Consider the following 16,058-nt stretch of genomic DNA (forward strand, 5'->3'; position numbering starts at 1 on the left):
ATTGTTGGATGCTTGAAACTGTTGTATTTTGTATTGGATATGCTGGGGCTACTTCCGGAAGAACCCAGCTTTCTAGCAACGAGATCTGGTTACAGGTGATAGATCTTGGAACTGTAATCCTAGATCTAGTGATACGAACGGCACCAACCGTGTGATGCAACTCGTACAGAAAGGCTTGGATCTAGAAGGTAGAGACTCACGTTGAAGACGACGAACGCAGCGGATCACCTAAACCCGTTGATCACGTGGTCAACGAACCTCGGTAATTGTAGAAGACGCCACAATCTAGCACGGTCCTAGATCGATAAGTCAATTGAATACCTAAGATACAAATCTAAGATATTCAAGGTGCTTCAATGAAACTTGAGAGAACTCTCAATGTAATTTTATTAATCGTCAAAAACTAACTATGAAGGTCTTTTGCCTTGGCTATATATAGCCATACAACTTGAAAACCTAAAGTGACTTGAAAACCCTAACTCGGCTAGGCTAGGCCTTTTTGGCCCGATTCCACTACTCAAATCCACTATCTAATGGTCAGCTTATAATTGATCCAATGAAGGCTTTAAGCTGGCCCAACATAACCCAATAAAAGCTAATTAACCAACTTAAGTAATAGTGAACCTAGACTCTATAAATTGGATCCAACTCAACATGAGGTCTTGGACCGAATTTACTCCTAGCAAATAACATAGAAATCTGGAAAATAAACTACGAACTATTACTAAAAGATTCAATCTCTTGCAACCCAAAACATGGCCCATAAGTGGCCCATATTTCGTATCATTCCCCTCCTCTTGAAAAAAGATTTGTCCTCAAATCGTGTTTGGAAATGAATGGTACTACAAGAGTTGGCAGTATGACACCGCAAATCTTCACATATTGGCTCTCTTAGAATGAAGGATACTTGCATACGTCATGATTATTGTAATTCGGTGAACATGTCTCTTGGTCAGCTTGAAAAAGCTCACAATCCGCCATGGAAAACTCAAGGCTTTACTCCAAGCACTCCAAAGCTCTCTAATCAGCCTTATGTCATGAACCTTCAAATTGAAACCTTCAATGGATTTAGGCATAGAACATGCCAAGATCAACTCAATTTTTCCTTGCTTAACCTCTTTCTTTGGAATGAGGATGACAGGAACTGCACATGGGCTCATGCTCTCTTGAGCCCAACCTTTTTCTAAGAGCTCGTCCACTTGCCTCTGGATCTCCTTAGTCTCTTCAGGACCCATCTTGTAGGCCGGTCTGTTCTGCAAAGCTGCTCCAGGGACGACGTCTATCTGGTGCTCGATCCCTCTAAGTGGGGGTAGTCCACTTGGAATCTCGCCTGGGGAAACGTCCTCAAATTCCTGCAACAAAGAAGAAATTTCAGGAGGTAAGTCATTGAGTGCCTCATGGGAAAATAAGATCACCCCTTTGCAATATAAAATATAGACAACTTGCTTAGACAAAAGTAACTTGCGAACTTCCCTGTTCTTGGCAAGCAAGTTGGGCCGTTTCTCCATTCGACCAGATGTTCCAGGGATAGATGTCCTCTCGATTGGTGCCTTAGTGAATGCTGTAGAATCGGTTGACTTCTTGGACAACTCTCGTTCATGCTCTTGTTGCAATCGCAATTGGTCTTCGTGCACCTATTGAGGTGTGAGAGGGACAAGCGTCATCTTCTTGTTGTGGTGCAAGAAGGAGTATTTGTTGGTACAGCCATCATGAGTAGTCTTCTTGTCATATCGCCATGGTCGTCCCAACAAAATGTGAGAAGCTTGCATTGGGACGACGTCGCAAAGGACCTCGTCCTCATACTTCCCAATTCGAAAAGACACTACCACCTGCTTGGTGACCTTGATATCGCCACTCTCATTGAGCCATTGCAAGCGGTATGGGCTAGGGTGCCTTAATGTGGGCAAGGAAAGATGATCCACCATGAGAGTGCTTGCCACATTTGTACAACTACCCGCGTTGATGATGAGGCTACATACTCTATCCTTGACATGACATCTTGTGTAGAAGATGTTATCACGTTGGGCCTCATCCACCTTTTTGACTTGGGTTGCAAGAGCCCGATGGGCTACTAGAGCAACACCCACTTGCTCGGTAGTGGCCTCAACCTCCTCCTCAGAATCTTCACCTTCATCAGTCAATGGAGGCATCTCGGCGAATTCATCCTCATCGTCCGATACGACATCTCCGCTCGGTAGGACAATCATGGTACGCCTATTAGGACATTGAGAAGCAATGTGCCCAAATCCTTGGCATTTGAAGCATTTGTCGCGGCTTCGTGGCTTGGAAGAGTCGAATGGAGGCCTTGGAATTGCCGTTGGGGCTGGTTTGGGTGGTTCGGTCTGAGGAGTAAACTTGGACACCCCTGGACTAGGCCGTTCCCGCTCGAAGGTCGGGTTGCCTCTCCACGCAGGCGTTGCCGAGAAGATAGGGGTACGAGTGTTACCCCTCCTCTTAAGCCTCCTCTCGATCTTGGATGCTTTATCAATTAGCTCAGGCATGTCCACGTAGTTTTGCAACTCCACCAATTCGGTGATCTCAGGTCTTAAGCCGTTGAGAAATCTTGCCATGGTAGTCTCTCCATCCTCCACAATATCAGCTCGGAGCATGGTGATCTCCATCTCCTTATAGTAGTTCTCCACAGTACGGCTTCCTTGGACTAATGTCTGGAGCCGTTGATATAGATCACGATAGTAATGGCTCGGTACAAACCGTTTCCTCATAGTGGTCCGTAACTCCTCCCATGTACTAATTTGTTGTTCTCTATTGCGGCGCCTGCTAGTGCGCTCCTGCTCCCACCAGACAATAGCGTAATCGGTAAATTCGAGAGTTGCCAGTTTGACTTTTTGATCATCGGTGTAGTCCTGGCACTCGAATACCATCTCGATTCGCTGTTCCCACTCTAGGTAAGCCTCCGGACTAGACTTGCCTTGGAATGCGGGAATCTTGATCTTGACTCCTTTTAATCCGTCATCGGTCCTCCGGTAGTCCTGCTTAGGCCGACGGATGAAGTCATCTTCCTCGCTATTAGAAGCGAACTCCTCGTGAGGTGGTGCATCTCGATGAGCTGCGTTGGACCGAGCTTGAGAAAGCTCTAAGCGGTCCATCCGTTGGTGTAGTGATGCCATAGATTCCCTAAGCATGCGTTGGAATTCCCCCATCATTGCTTGATTGTGTAGCTTGGAGCCTAGTTTGGATGCATCACTCTCCTCCGACATGATGTAGTATATCTGCAAAAAGGTTAGTAGCAAACAAGTAGGAAAAGGTAGCCCTCACTCACTCCCTCGCGTGTTTGCGCTCTACACTCGTGTATGTCACCCAAGAGCACTCTAATAATCTCACCAATGTTCTCAAACCCTCTTAATAGCTTACCTTGAAGAAATTAGAAGTCCTCCAAGCAAACAATCAACCTCCAACTTAGAGCACGAGAATGTGGCAATCCTCAACGAAATAAAAATGAGTGACTCGAGGAATAATAAAATAAAAGGATGGAACGTCTTAAAATGTAAGAAATGGAAGACTAAGACTTGGATAGGAATGGAACTAGGTGAGAGGGGGGCGGCAATGGAGGAAAAGGAAGGAAAATATAGGAGAAAAGTAGGAGAGAATGTAGGAAGGTTTCCTAAAATAAAGGAGTGAAAATAGGAGTAGTTTCCTAAAACAAGGAATGACTTCCTAAAGCGTGGGAGAGAAAGTAGGAAGAGTTTTCTAAACAAGGAGTTATTTTAGGGGAGTGTCCAAGTAGAACAAGAATTATCCAAGTGTTCTTACTTAGTTTCCTAAATAGATTTGGACTTCAAGTTAGTTTTGGAAACCCCTTAGAGAACCTGTCCCTGAACAATTTTAATTAGTTTCCAACTCCCAATCTAATGTGGATTACCAAATCAGGTTTGGTGTCCAAAAATTCCAGATTTCTGTCTCCTTAAACCTTCTCAAAGTTGGCTCCCCCCCAAAGCAGATTTGGTTTCCAAAAAAATAAAATAAAATTCCAGATTATGCCTTCTTAAACTACTCTCCAAGTCGGTTAGGAAGCCAAGTGCAAAATCAGTTTTGGTAGTTTCCTAACCTCTGAAATTTTTCCAGAATGTCCTCTTCTTAAACCCTTCACAAAGGTCCGCTATTCTCCCCCTTAAATTCCTCTCTTTACAGCCGATCCTTGCCCCCCAAAATTTCGCCTCTAACTCCCCCTCAAGACACAAGCAATTCGGCTCTCTCAACACGAACAACGATCAATGGAAAAACAAGGTGATGTGACTAACCCTTCTCAGGCTCCCCCAACGGGTTACCCAAGATTTTCCCACAAGATTCACTCCAAAACCAAGGAAACCTTTCACCACCGCAAAAGAATACAAGAAACTTTTAAAACGAAGAGTGATGCAAGTTCCCAAGACGCAAAGTGGTCAAGATTTTCAAGAAGGAATGGACCAAAATTTTTGATTGTTTTTGCTGTTGCTTTTTCGTTCGGACCACTATGTAGTACTTCCAATTGATTGACAATAAAATTCTGGACTTGGCTGGATTTTCCTGCTTTTGGAACTTGGCTGGCCGCTTTTTAGTTTGTGTATGGCCGACAAAAGCAAGCAATCAGATTTCAGCTTCAGCTAAGGGAACACACTTTGCTTGCTTGGCCGAACAAAAGCAAGCAAAAAAAAATCAGATTTTTTTTTAATTTGGGTCTGGCCGACAAAAGGAGAGCAACGAGCAACTTAGATTTCATGCAAATCAGATTTCACTTGCCAAAGGACCACTCGGATTTCATGCACTACAAAGGACAACCAATCAGATTTCATGCACTTGGTAATTTACACCAAATACCCTTTGGAATTGTTTCCAAACTCACGACTACCAAGATGGTTTCACTTCCTAATCAAGGGTGAATACCCAAAAACAGCCCACAATTGGTTCCCACCCTTGACAACAATTCCTAATCTCGGTCAAGCGGGGAATGAACAAGGTATGCAGCCGCTTCTCTCTCTTCTTTTTTTTTTTTTGACTCAAGAAAAACCCTAGGAACTCTAAGGACACTCACGGCTAAACCACTAGGTGCGGCAGCCCCAAGGATACGCTACACCCAGCAAGAAAAAGACGCGAAGACCAACCTAACGAACAGGAAACTCAAGTGGCAGAAATTGCGACTCAACGATACAAGGAAGATTAACGACGCAACCAACGACCACAAAAAAAATAGAATAAAAAGAAAAATAAAATAGCCACGGAAGACTTGGACAGATTTGACCAACACGGACAGATACAACACACGCACGATGGCAGATTACCCAACAGAGACACAAAGCAGAAATTTTCAACGCAAGACAAAAGTAACAGCGGCGGACTGTCTTGGACAGATTGTATACGACTTGGACAGCAATTTCTGACTAAAAGACACGACCAAACAGATTCAGATTTACACGAATAGATTGAATACTCCACGAACAAATTTTTACTCGAGAACAAGACAAAAAAAATGCGACAAAGCTTGGACAGATTAGAGACACTTGAACAGATTTTTTTTTGACTCAAACAAGAACAGCAAGCGACACCAAAAGAAGGCAAACGACTCAAAGGAAAAGGGGAATACACCTGATACCTTCAACTAGCTCTGATGCCAGCTGATACGAACGGCACCAACCGTGTGATGCAACCCGTACAGAAAGGCTTGGATCTAGAAGGTAGAGACTCACGTTGAAGACGTCGAACGCAGCGGATCACCTAAACCCGTTGATCACGTGGTCAACGAACCTCGGTAATTGTAGAAGACGCCACAATCTAGCACGGTCCTAGATCGATAAGTCAATTGAATACCTAAGATACAAATCTAAGATATTCAAGGTGCTTCAATGAAACTTGAGAGAACTCTCAATGTAATTTTATTAATCGTCAAAAACTAACTATGAAGGTCTTTTGCCTTGGCTATATATAGCCATACAACTTGAAAACCTAAAGTGACTTGAAAACCCTAACTCGGCTAGGCTAGGCCTTTTTGGCCCGATTCCACTACTCAAATCCACTATCTAATGGTCAGCTTATAATCGATCCAATGAAGGCTTTAAGCTGGCCCAACATAACCCAATAAAAGCTAATTAACCAACTTAAGTAATAGTGAACCTAGACTCTATAAATCGGATCCAACTCAACATGAGGTCTTGGACCGAATTTACTCCTAGCAAATAACATAGAAATCTGGAAAATAAACTACTAACTATTACTAAAAGATTCAATCTCTTGCAACCCAAAATATGGCCCATAAGCGGCCCATATTTCGTATCATCTAGCCAGATCTGTCTGGAACAGGATTGTTTCTCCTTTTTGTAATGTTCTTAGGGCTCCTGTCCTGAATGCTGAATTCATAACCTTGTATTGAATTCTATAAATAATGGCTACAGGAAGAGTCCCAGTTTTGACTCTATAGTTAGCAGTTTTTATGTTTAATGTTAAAGTATCTAGAATATTTTTATCTTTTAAAGAGACTGTGAAGTTTGGAAAACAATCAAAATATACTGGTCCTCCACAAAGGCTTGTTTCTGCCATACCTAGGAGAGAATCATTGAATTCTAAGAATCTGCTATCTCTAAGACAAAGGAGTAGGGATGTATCTAATCCTTCTCTTGTCAAAGGTTTAGCTGCAATTTGTACTAATCCAAAATGAATATAAATGTATTTTTTCTTATGTTTTTCTATTGTTCTTTTGGATAATAGTTTGATTTCTTCATGATCAGCATCTAATGCTATAGTTTGTTCTACTGTTTTAATTGTATAATCTGATGCAGAAAACATCCACTTTCTGTCTCTTTCATAAATATCAGTTTGAGTATATTTAGGAATTTCCCAATTGTCTATGTCTTGATTGATATCTTGTATATGAATTTCTTCTTTTAGTTTGGTGTTTGAAGAGGAACTAGAAGAGGTAGAGTTGGTTCTAAAAAGGAAGCCATGAAAAGAAACAATAAATCAACTTAAATAAACAAACTTTATATTCCTCTTCCCTTTGGCACAGAATCCTTCGGGATCCATGGAGGATAAACCATTTTTCTAAATAGATTATAAAGGATAGTGTGAAAATTTACATTCTCTCCTACTTATTTTTCTAAATAGATTATTTTCACTCCTTTATTTTAGGAAACCTTCCTACATTCTCTCCTACTTTTCTCCTATATTTTCCTTCCTTTTCCTCCATTGCCGCCCCCCTCTCACCTAGTTCCATTCCTATCCGAGTCTTAGTCTTCCATTTCTTACATTTTAATACGTTCCATCCTTTTATTTTATTATTCCTCGAGTCACTCATTTTTATTTCGTTGAGGATTGCCACATTCTCGTGCTCTAAGTTGGAGGTTGATTGTTTGCTTGGAGGACTTCTAATTTCTTCAAGGTAAGCTATTAAGAGGGTTTGAGAACATTGGTGAGATTATTAGAGTGCTCTTGGGTGACATACACGAGTGTAGAGCGCAAACACGCGAGGGAGTGAGTGAGGGCTACCTTTTCCTACTTGTTTGCTACTAACCTTTTTGCAGATATACTACATCATGTCGGAGGAGAGTGATGCATCCAAACTAGGCTCCAAGCTACACAATCAAGCAATGATGGGGGAATTCCAACGCATGCTTAGGGAATCTATGGCATCACTACACCAACGGATGGACCGCTTAGAGCTTTCTCAAGCTCGGTCCAACGCAGCTCATCGAGATGCACCACCTCACGAGGAGTTCGCTTCTAATAGCGAGGAAGATGACTTCATCCGTCGGCCTAAGCAGGACTACCGGAGGACCGATGACGGATTAAAAGGAGTCAAGATCAAGATTCCCGCATTCCAAGGCAAGTCTAGTCCGGAGGCTTACCTAGAGTGGGAACAGCGAATCGAGATGGTATTCGAGTGCCAGGACTACACCGATGATCAAAAAGTCAAACTGGCAACTCTCGAATTTACCGATTACGCTATTGTCTGGTGGGAGCAGGAGCGCACTAGCAGGCGCCGCAATAGAGAACAACAAATTAGTACATGGGAGGAGTTACGGACCACTATGAGGAAACGGTTTGTACCGAGCCATTACTATCGTGATCTATATCAACGGCTCCAGACATTAGTCCAAGGAAGCCGTACTGTGGAGGACTACTATAAGAAGATGGAGATCACCATGCTCCGAGCTGATATTGTGGAGGATGGAGAGACTACCATGTCAAGATTTCTCAACGGCTTAAGACCTGAGATCACCGAATTGGTGCAGTTGCAAAACTACGTGGACATGCCTGAGCTAATTGATAAAGCATCCAAGATCGAGAGGAGGCTTAAGAGGAGGGGTAACACTCGTACCCCTATCTTCTCGGCAACGCCTGCGTGGAGAGGCAACCCGACCTTCGAGCGGGAACGGCCTAGTCCATGGGTGTCCAAGTTTACTCCTCAGACCGAACCACCCAAACCAGCCCCAACGGCAACTCCAAGGCCTCCATTCGACTCTTCCAAGCCACGAAGCCGCGACAAATGCTTCAAATGCCAAGGATTTGGGCACATTGCTTCTCAATGTCCTAATAGGCGTACCATGATTGTCCTACCGAGCGGAGATGTCGTATCGGACGATGAGGATGAATTCGCCGAGATGCCTCCATTGACTGATGAAGGTGAAGATTCTGAGGAGGAGGTTGAGGCCACTACCGAGCAAGTGGGTGTTGCTCTAGTAGCCCATCGGGCTCTTGCAACGCAAGTCAAGAAGGTGGATGAGGCCCAACGTGATAACATCTTCTACACAAGATGTCATGTCAAGGATAGAGTATGTAGCCTCATCATCAATGCGGGTAGTTGTACAAATGTGGCAAGCACTCTCATGGTGGATCATCTTTCCTTGCCCACATTAAGGCACCCTAGCCCATACCGCTTGCAATGGCTCAATGAGAGTGGCGATATCAAGGTCACCAAGCAGGTGGTAGTGCCTTTTCGAATTGGGAAGTATGAGGACGAGGTCCTTTGCGACGTCGTCCCAATGCAAGCTTCTCACATTTTGTTGGGACGGCCATGGCGATATGACAAGAAGACTACTCATGATGGCTGTACCAACAAATACTCCTTCTTGCACCACAACAAGAAGATGACGCTTGTCCCTCTCACACCTCAATAGGTACACGAAGACCAATTGCGATTGCAACAAGAGCATGAACGAGAGTTGTCCAAGAAGTCAACCGATTCTACAGCATTCACTAAGGCACCAGTCGAGAGGACATCTATCCCTGGAACATCTGGTCGAATGGAGAAACGGCCCAACTTGCTTGCCAAGAACAGGGAAGTTCGCAAGTTACTTTTGTCTAAGCAAGTTGTCTATATTTTATATTGCAAAGAGGTGATCTTATTTTCCCATGAGGCACTCAATGACTTACCTCCTGAAATTTCTTCTTTGTTGCAGGAATTTGAGGACGTTTCCCCAGGCGAGATTCCAAGTGGACTACCCCCACTTAGAGGGATCGAGCACCAGATAGACGTCGTCCCTGGAGCAGCTTTGCAGAACAGACCGGCCTACAAGATGGGTCCTGAAGAGACTAAGGAGATCCAGAGGCAAGTGGACGAGCTCTTAGAAAAAGGTTGGGCTCAAGAGAGCATGAGCCCATGTGCAGTTCCTGTCATCCTCATTCCAAAGAAAGAGGTTAAGCAAGGAAAAATTGAGTTGATCTTGGCATGTTCTATGCCTAAATCCATTGAAGGTTTCAATTTGAAGGTTCATGACATAAGGCTGATTAGAGAGCTTTGGAGTGCTTGGAGTAAAGCCTTGAGTTTTCCATGGCGGATTGTGAGCTTTTTCAAGCTGACCAAGAGACATGTTCACCGAATTACAATAATCATGACGTATGCAAGTATCCTTCATTCTAAGAGAGCCAATATGTGAAGATTTGCGGTGTCATACTGCCAACTCTTGTAGTACCATTCATTTCCAAACACGATTTGAGGACAAATCTTTTTTCAAGAGGAGGGGAATGATACGAAATATGGGCCACTTATGGGCCATGTTTTGGGTTGCAAGAGATTGAATCTTTTAGTAATAGTTCGTAGTTTATTTTCCAGATTTCTATGTTATTTGCTAGGAGTAAATTCGGTCCAAGACCTCATGTTGAGTTGGATCCAATTTATAGAGTCTAGGTTCACTATTACTTAAGTTGGTTAATTAGCTTTTATTGGGTTATGTTGGGCCAGCTTAAAGCCTTCATTGGATCAATTATAAGCTGACCATTAGATAGTGGATTTGAGTAGTGGAATCGGGCCAAAAAGGCCTAGCCTAGCCGAGTTAGGGTTTTCAAGTCACTTTAGGTTTTCAAGTTGTATGGCTATATATAGCCAAGGCAAAAGACCTTCATAGTTAGTTTTTGACGATTAATAAAATTACATTGAGAGTTCTCTCAAGTTTCATTGAAGCACCTTGAATATCTTAGATTTGTATCTTAGGTATTCAATTGACTTATCGATCTAGGACCGTGCTAGATTGTGGCGTCTTCTACAATTACCGAGGTTCGTTGACCACGTGATCAACGGGTTTAGGTGATCCGCTGCGTTCGTCGTCTTCAACGTGAGTCTCTACCTTCTAGATCCAAGCCTTTCTGTACGAGTTGCATCACACGGTTGGTGCCGTTCGTATCACTAGATCTAGGATTACAGTTCCAAGATCTATCACCTGTAACCAGATCTCGTTGCTAGAAAGCTGGGTTCTTCCGGAAGTAGCCCCAGCATATCCAATACAAAATACAACAGTTTCAAGCATCCAACAATTTGCTTCTGGAGTTGTTCAAATCAAATTTGACAGATCTATGAGTTTTAGGGCATCATCTTCATCAACAACTGATATAGATATGCCTAGATATTCAACAGGAAGAAGATCAGTTTCAGACAAACCACTGGCTCCTTCCATTTCAACCAGACTACAAGATCTAGATCTTTCTTCTAAGATTCCACAGGCAAGGTATGCAGCCAGCAAACCTACTCCTTCAGAGGTCCACGATGAATCCTCTGATGATGTGGAGCAAGAAGGACTTCCGAGATCTCCTACATATTCTTCAATAATAGAGAGTCGTCCTCAACTTGATGAGTTAAGGGTAATTTCCTTTGATAAACAAAATATCAGGACAGAATTTTATGCTGACAACAATTATCCAAAAAGGATGTGGTTCTTTGACAAATACAAGGGACAACATCGACAAAAAATACAAGAAGATTTCTATGGGTTTCTTAGAAGAACGAAACAACATATTCAGTTCTTCAATTGGTTTGAAGTATATTCACAAAGAAAAGGAATTAATTATCCTTTTTTGCAAATAACAAATGTGGTGACAAGGTGCCAGACAGCTGAAGCAGAAATTCAAGCACAGCTTCCACCACCAAAGTCAATCACCTTCACATACAAATCAACGGAGATTAATGCTAAGCCATTCAAGCTCAAGAACATCCAGGATGAAGGAGCAATTAATAGCAAGGACATCCAAGGAATCTATGAGCAAAACAACTATACCAACAAGTATCTCCAAACTCTTGGAGAATATCTCTTAAACCAACCTATACCCAAAATTCCTTCTATAACCACTTCTTCATCAAACCCAATTTTCAAACCTCATGAAATACCAACCAAATTTCAAAAAGAATTCCAAAACAAACCCTTAACCCAATTGGAAAAACGAATAGCCAAAATAGAACAATCCTTTTCTACCCCAATGTCCAAACAAGGGTCAAATAACCAAGGTTCTGCAAGTGTTAGTCAAACAGCTTGTACCATTACCAAAGAAGAATCTCAAGAGTCTTTGACCTTAAACAAATTACATCAACCTTCTTCTTCACAAAACCAGATTACCAATTGGAAAAATCCACAAAAACTATACTATTCCAGAGCCACTTATCCAGATATCCTTCTTGAAGAAAAACCAAACATCCTGCCAAATTTATATAATGCTAACAACATATATGAATGGAGCATAGATGGGATTTCTGAATACAACATTCTTACAATTCTTCAGCAAATGACAATGGTGGCAACAGCCTATCGAACATCACATGGCTGTACTGACCAATTAGCTGCTCATATTCTTATTACAGGATTTACAGGACAACTCAAAGGTTGGTGGGATGAACACCTCACCACAGAAGACAAAGACAGCATTCTTAATGCTATCAAGGTGGATACTAATGGTGAACCAATTTTTCGAGATAAAGATACTATCTCAGATGCGGTGGCAACCTTGATATTCACCATTGCAAAAACATTCGTCGGTGATCCAGGGATATTCAGGAAAAAATCATCGGAGCTACTAAACAATCTCAAATGCAAGAGTCTTTCAGACTTCCGATGATATAAGGATACATTCTTAACCAGAATGTACTCCAGGACGGATGGCAACAAGGCCTATTGGAAAGAAAAATTCCTTGATGGTCTTCCAAAATCATTAAGAGATCTTGTTCGAGAAAAATTAAGGACTCAATACAATGAAACTGTACTATGGGAAGAAATAACCTATGAACAGTTAACCAGTCAAATTCAACAAGTGGCACTCAAGGTGTGCAGACAAGACAAGATGCTCAGACAACTAGTAAAGGATCGAGCCCAAAGGAGAAAAGACCTTGGATCCTTTTGTGAACAGTTTGGGTTACCCAGTTGCTACAAAAAACCTCACAAACGGCCCAAGCCCACAAAATATTTTGAAAAACCACCTATATGCAAAAAGAAATATCAGCCCAAACAACATTTACCCATACAGTCTCCACTCATACAGTCTCCTCAAATAACAAACTCCTCTCCAGTTTGCTACAAATGCCATAAACCCGGGCATATAGCTCAATATTGCAAACTCAACCAAAGGATTAATACTTTGGGACTAGATGACCAAGTCAAAATTCAAATATCAAACCTTCTAATTGATTCAGAAACTGATTCTGAAAAAGAAGAAGAAGATTATCTCAATCAATTGGAAGATGATATTTCAACATCTACTTCCTCATAAACCACTAGTGACAAAGAAGGAGAAGGCCCTACCATCAATGTCTTAACAAAAGACCAAAACTTTCTTTTTGACATCATTGAAGACACTCCTGAAATAGAGAAGAGACAACTCTATTTAGACAAATTCAAAGAATCCCTGAACCAAGCCACAAATTCTTCAAATCCCTTAGCTAGAGACCCTAGAATTCTTAAAACCTATAATCTCACAGACATTCTTGATAGGTTTCCCTCCAAACCTGTTAAACCTTTGATCCTACAACACCTTCAAATAGAAATTGATCTGCTCAAAGAGGAGATTAGATCAATTAAAGCCAAACAAGACCTTAGCAACCTTGTTCTTCAAAACCTAACACCAATTGAGGAATCTATCAACTAGGAGGATTCTGAATTCCTAGAACAACTTTCTAAAAAACCCAAGGAAGACAAGGATTATTTGGTCCAGATTCGATTACTAATTAATAATAATTATGTGATCGAAACTGAAGCCCTATTTGATACTGGGGCAGACCAAAATTGTATTCTTGAAAGCCTTATCCCACCTCAATTCTTTGAACAAAACAAAGAAATTCTCAGAGGAGCTAATGGATCCAAACTTGAAATTAACTTCAAGTTAACAAATGTTCAAATCCAATTCTCCTCCTTATCTATTCCAAATACACTTCTTCTAGCCAAAAAACTATCCAACAATGTTATTCTTGGAACACCTTTTATTCAAAAACTTGTTCCTTATCTTACTACAAACGAGGGCATAATACCCCAACTTCTTGATTCAAATGCCCTCCTGCCTTTTTTTAAAAAACTAACAAATTTTGTTTTGCAGGAAGAATGACAAATTCAGCAACAGTCGACGAATGGATACCTCAATACCTTGCCAATAATTCTATCGCAAAAGAATATTATTCTCACAAACATCAATGCAGGAAAGATAGGATCAGATTCTTCAATGTTGTATTTTACAACTTTGAAACTGGACAAAGCATTCCTCCCTATCTTCGGTATCAACATAACAATATTGTTGCAAAACCAACAAACTACACAGTTCGCAGTTTGAAGGATCAAAGCTTCATGAGGCGAAGAAAAATTCAGAAACTAATTCTTCACAAACATTGGATCAAGCATCAAGGGGGAACACAAGCACCTGAGATTGACAAAATGATTCAAGAAACAAAACAAGAGCTATCCGCAACTATCTTCTAAAAACAAGATATTCAAGCTGGCTCAATCGGAACAAAAATTCAGAAAAAATCATTTTTACTGTAGCACCGGAAGCACTGTAGCAATCCGGCAAAATACTGTGCAAACACGGCAACAAAAGACAAACGTTGCACTGTAGCGCGCACTGTAGCGGTACTGTACCAAATCACTGTAGAGGGTGCTGTAGCACTACGAAAAATTTGCTATAAATACCCCTCAAACCCAACACATTCCACACACCATTCTCACACCAATTCTTCAAAGCTACTTCTCTCTCTAGCTTGAAGAATCCTCCTCCCTCTCTCTACAAACTAGTTTTTAGATTTTTAGTTTAGATTCAAACAAAGGAGCAAGCCTTGTGCGAGCTTCATATCTTGTAAGTTCTCTTTCATTTTTACATTCTATATCATTCAATCAAATGGTTGGTTGAGCCACCTACATTCATATTCATTTACTTTGTTTTTATTTGTTTGATTATACTAACAATCAATGGTCGGTTATACCGCCTGAACTAACACTAACTTATTTTTACATTCTGTTATTTACATTCTGTTTATACATGGCCGGTCTAACCGCCTATACTAACTAGTGGCAGTCCGACTGCGACCCACTTTCTTACTCTTATGCTTTTTATTTCTTTAATCTTCTTTACTTTCCTGGTTTAAGGGGCTAACCCCTCGTCCCGTCTGGTATCAGAGCCCCGTCTGGTTTATAAATATATTATTATATAATATTAATAAATTTAGAATATATATTATATAAATATAATTATATTTAGCTAAATAATTATAATATATATTTATATAATATACTAATATTATAATAAAATATTATATATTATATATGTATATATTATAATATAAATAGAAATATAAATATATAATATATATATAAAAATATTAATTGTACTAATATTATATAATTATAAGATTTGGAAATCAGACTTGGATTTTGGACAAAGCCCACCAACTTACTAAGGAATGGAGAAATGCTAAATTTTTAGACATCATTCCAAAATTTTAATTCCGATAGTAGTGAACCAAACATGAATCATGGAATTTATTCCATAACTTCATTCCGAAACCCGTTTACCAAATGCTCCCTTAGTGTATACAGGTATAGTTTTAATGAATGTCTCGATAATTTAGCTCTAATTCTGAAAAGGTGCATAGAGACGAACTTAGTTCTTAACTGAAAAAAATGCTACTTTATGGTGGAATATGGTATTGTTTTAGAGCACGTTATGTCGGCTAAGGGAATAGAAGTAGATAAAACAAAAATAGATCTTATTTCTACTTTGCCTTACCCTGTATGTGTACGGGAAGTACGTTCTTTTTTTGACCATACAGGATTTTATAGGAGGTTCATCAAGGATTTCTCAAAGATCGGAGCACCCCTGTTCAAATTACTACAAAAGGACGTGACATTCAATTTCACCAGTGAATGCAAGGTGTCTTTTGATAAATTGAAGGAGTAGTTGACATCGCCGCGCGTCATTCAACCCCCAAATTGGAGCTTGCCATTTGAAATAATGTGCGATGCGAGTGATTATCCCGTAGGAGCAGTGTTGGGGCAAAGGATTGGCAAGGCAGTGCACGCGATTTACAATGCGTTGAGAGCATTGATTGGAGCTTAACTTAACTATTCCACGACAGAGAAAGAATTACTAGCCGTTGTTTTTGCACTAGAAAAATTTAGGTCATATTTATTGGGTGCAAAAGTAATTATTTTTCTGATCATGCAGCCTTGAGGTACTTGTTAGCGAAGAAAGATGCAAAACCAAGGCTCATAAGGTGGATTTTGCTTCTACAAGAGTTCAACTTAGAGATCGAAGATAAGAGTGGGGCCGAGAATTTGGTGGCTGATCATTTGAGCCGTTTGCTTATGAATAAGGAGGATCTGCCATTGAGA

General features: G+C 40.8%; 1 protein-coding gene across 1 annotated transcript; it reads right to left on the bottom strand.

The window, feature by feature from the left end:
• Positions 1-1,045: 1,045 nt before the first annotated feature.
• Positions 1,046-3,218, bottom strand: LOC113758480. Its single transcript, XM_027301321.1, has 4 exons — positions 1,791-3,218; positions 1,443-1,634; positions 1,116-1,352; positions 1,046-1,057 (listed from the first exon to the last, which is right to left on the bottom strand). Exons 1-4 carry the CDS (start codon positions 3,216-3,218, stop codon positions 1,046-1,048), a joined length of 1,869 nt encoding a protein of 622 aa, XP_027157122.1.
• Positions 3,219-16,058: the final 12,840 nt, after the last annotated feature.

This window comes from Coffea eugenioides, unplaced genomic scaffold, assembly GCF_003713205.1.
Source record: "Coffea eugenioides isolate CCC68of unplaced genomic scaffold, Ceug_1.0 ScVebR1_532;HRSCAF=1225, whole genome shotgun sequence".
Classification (NCBI taxonomy): Eukaryota; Viridiplantae; Streptophyta; class Magnoliopsida; order Gentianales; family Rubiaceae; genus Coffea; species Coffea eugenioides.